Here is a 3911-nt window from a genome sequence, read left to right on the forward strand (position 1 = left end):
TTGGTTCACTTCTCTAAGGGATCAGGGACACGAAAACACTGAATTTATCATAAAAGAAGCCTAGTAAGTACTTAAGATTGTTAAAAATGATAAAGAATATGAACAGAGACGGAGAATTGTATAAAAAGTTCCCCTAAACATGAAGTAATCTGCTCAAAATTCATCCAAAATCACTTGTTTTACGTAAACTTCTTGAGTTCATTGTGCAGTTTTGCATATGAAATATCCATAGAATATGTCACTAAGTCAGAAGTTGTCAGTTCACTAAATGATAGAAAAGGGGTCCCTTGGGGGAAATGTTGGGAGCTAATGGTGTAGGAGGAACTACAGTAGCCACAGAAGTAAAAAAGTAAGAAAAAAAACGCCAAACATTCAACATCTCGCTCCCTCTGTAGATTAAAACTCATTCTAAGGCAACAAAAACACAACAATTGTTATTTTGAGGTGATTACACACCCTTTAAGTCGACATATGTCAACACAAGACTTCGTTTTTAAACTACAGCTTGTACTACAGAGGCCTTAAGGGTTGTATCTGCAGTGTTGTGGACAGCCGAGCACAGAGAGAGAGGACTTTCACACTGTTTGAGAGACAGAGTTGATATATCACCCTCCTACATTCCAGCACAGGCTCGTATTATTATAGTCTGTGCATGCAGCCCATGTGTGTGTGTGTGTGTGTGTGTGTGTGTTGTGTGTGTGGTCGGGTTGACTTCTCGTCCGCAGAAGAAGACAGGGGCGAGGATAGGAGGCGTGACGTCGCTGCCCGCCAGAGAGCCCGTACGGCAGCCAGGAGGGAGAGAGCAGGGACGCGCCGTGCGGGGACGGACGGACGCTTGCGTGCTGCAAGCCGCAAGAGCTTCCACTGCTGCGAGACAACAAGGAGCGAGCCGTTCTGGGAAGGAGGGGAGGAGAGAGAGAAGGAGGAGGAGAGAGAGCCTGATACAACCCGGCAAACCCACGCCGGAAAAACACTGCACGTACTACCTAGACAGCCATAATGCCGCACCGGCCCGCCGACTCCCCAGACTGAAATGGACTGTGCAACAGCCCAGACCGGGAGAAGCGGCCGGACACCCCACCAACCAGCCCTCTTGCCCTCCCCGGTTGCCTCGCCTCCGTCACGGTGTGCGGCGGCAAAGGTCGGTCGGTCGGTCGGTCTGTCTGTCTTGGAGGTAAGGGTGGTGGGAGGGGGGGGACATGTCCTCTCTAACCGTAGAGGAGGACCAGAAATGGGTACCGACACACGTCCAGGTGACGGTGCTGAGAGGCAGGGGCTTACGGGGCAAGGGCAAGCACGGCACCAGCGACGTGTACACCATCATCCAGCTGGGGAAGGAGAAATACTCGACCTGCGTGGTGGAGAAGACCACGGAGCCCGAGTGGAGGGAGGAGTGCTCCTTCGAGCTGCAGCCCGGCGTGCTGGAGGGTGGCGGGCGGAGCGGCTACCCGGCCGGGAGCAACGAGCTGGTCCTCACCGTGATGCACCGGGCGCTCATCGGGCTGGACGTGTTCCTCGGACAGGCGGTGATCCACCTGGAGAAGCTCTACCATGAGAGCAGATGCGTGAAAAACGAGTAAGTTAAGCTGTGTGTGTGTGTGTGTGTGTGTGTGTCAGCATGCAGATGAAGGTAGGTGGTGGTGGGTGGGGGGGAATACCACACATACACATGCTTCATCTGGTAAATCTGTTTTCCCCCATGTTCATTGAACTCATCAGGGGTGTGTTTTTCCCCTTTTCTTTCCCCAAGTTCTTTTTCTTTTGTCCTGTTTTTTAGTTGCTGCACAGTTTGTGCTCAGATATAAACACAGCTGTCTTCTGGTGCTGCATCAGGGCCCTGCAGACACACCCTCCCTCCTCCCACATATATACTAAAACTAAACTCTGACCACTAAACACCTCACTGAAGGCTGACAGCATCACCCCCCCTCAAAAAAAAACCCACCAGACCTTCTAGAAACCTCCCTGACAGGCCCACCTTTTTAGGTTTGTTTTGTTGTGGGGTTCCTCACAATGTTTCCCACTAGCTGAGGCATGACGTAGTAAAGCGAGTTGGGGGATTAATGCCTGTCCCAATTCCAGGGATTATCTACAGATTCATGATCCGAACGCTCAGAGGTATTTTTAGCATAACATGTTGTTTTACAAAAGCTCGCCCACTGGAGCACAAACGTGGATGTAAAGGAGGCAGACAAAGTTTGTTTCGTACTTAAAACAGTAAACATTTTGCCAAATCTCAAAGGAAATCCTCATTTAATTCTATTATTTATGATCAATATGTGATTTTGGTGGTTATTTAAGTGCGAAGGACGGCGATAGTTTGATGCACCAACTTTCCCTTTTAAACTATAATGTTATATAGTTGTATCCAGATGTCCTACACTCCCCATAACGCCTTCCAACACCTCCAAGACTGAACTTGTTGCACTCAGCTGTAGGTTTGATAGCATTAGCATAGAAATGAGCATGAAAAAAAAGGGGATATTTGCACTGTAACATCAAGCATTTCTGATGACGGCAATCAACTGAGGCTACAATCAGTGGAGAGACTGTCTGTCTGATTCTTCCGGTCCCAGTTTGATTGTAGATTGGTGCATTTTTTTGATTTAAGACAGCAAAACCGGCCATTTACTGCGGATGTTTTGGATAGCTTAAACATTTCCTGCCATCAAACCATAATAACATGCGATGGCTCTTTGTTTACGTGCTCCCAGACAGAGCTAAATTACTTTGACAAAGACAGCTTAGCACGAGTATCTCCCTCATTTAAAATACCAGTGAAACCACTGGAGGTTAGCGTGTGGTCATCCTCTTTTCAAACGTCGTCGCCACAACCAGAGCTTAATTCTCGGTGTGCGTGCACCGGACGATTCGTGCTGAAGAGGCAGATTAAACCAAAGTGCCATAGTGGGTTTTTTTGGGGTGTTTACTTAACATTAGTATCAGAATTGGTACATGATCTAGGACATCTGACACCCTGTTGACTGAGCACAGATTGAATATTTTGACTCGATGGACACAAACGTTCCTCTCGCCCCCTCTTCAGTTTCTGTGTCCTTTCACGGCAATTTGATTAAAATGACCACCGGCCGACCCTGACTGTGCGCTATGCTCAGGTTAGACCCGTGAATATGAGATGAAAGGGGAACCAGTCTCCTTCTGTCGACCCTGCTGGAGCTGGTCACTTGAAGGTTAGAGTCGGCCTGTGATGTTGAAGTGTCAGCAGTTTGGTGTCTTGGTACATTCGGTGTCTCCGTGTGGTATTCAGTGAATCTGGGCTGGTCAATAGCAACGCATTCCCAACGTCAAACACTGCTCGCCTATGTCAAACCTATCTTGGGTGTGACGGGAAACACCTACCAAACACATGAAACACATTTTTATTGTTTTAATTTGTGAATAAGCTTTGAAACCTGTTTTGAGGAAGATTTAATAGGCTGACAGAGCGTAGCTGGTGATTTGGGTGTGTTATACTGTTAGTGGCTAACCTCAAGCTGAGATAAGGAGCTGGTAACATAAGTCTGATAAGCTAACTTCACAAAACTTCAGCAAACTTCCTTTTTTCAAAAGTCCGACTCGGACTCAAGTGACATCACTTTATCCGACTTTGTGCTATGAAAGGTTTTATACAACTTCTTTCTTTCACATATGCTGTGCTCTCCCAAGAGCTGTAAACAGAGTAGATGTGTGAAATTGTTGCATTTGTCCCCTTTAAGTTCAACATTGTGTTAAGTTGAGTTGTACTGTGAGCTGAACTTGTGAAGGCTTTAGCACCGCAGTCATAACTTTGGTTCCATGGAAGCTTCTGGTTTCCAGTGCCAGTATGATGCCTGAGTATAACTACCTATAACTGATAAAACCTGCGCACTCATAATGCTTTTATTGCTTATGAGTGTAACTTTTAATTTAGG

The 3911-nt window shown here is 47.0% G+C and overlaps 1 protein-coding gene across 1 annotated transcript; it reads left to right on the forward strand.

Moving 5' to 3' along the window:
* The first annotated feature begins 1095 nt into the window (after nucleotides 1–1095).
* On the forward strand, nucleotides 1096–1580 carry LOC118336881 (rab11 family-interacting protein 2-like). Its single transcript, XM_035673640.1, has one exon. It carries the CDS (start codon nucleotides 1200–1202, stop codon nucleotides 1578–1580), a length of 381 nt encoding a protein of 126 aa, XP_035529533.1. The 5' UTR covers nucleotides 1096–1199.
* The last annotated feature ends 2331 nt before the right edge of the window (nucleotides 1581–3911 follow it).

Source organism: Morone saxatilis, unplaced genomic scaffold, assembly GCF_004916995.1.
Source record: "Morone saxatilis isolate NCDOM2014 unplaced genomic scaffold, NCSU_SB_2.0 Contig3, whole genome shotgun sequence".
Taxonomy (NCBI): Eukaryota; Metazoa; Chordata; class Actinopteri; family Moronidae; genus Morone; species Morone saxatilis.

What these genes read in the sequence shown, in the direction of transcription:
- LOC118336881 (XM_035673640.1), top strand. Translation starts at nt 1,200, where the DNA reads ATGTCCTCTCTAACCGTAGAGGAGGACCAGAAATGGGTACCGACACAC.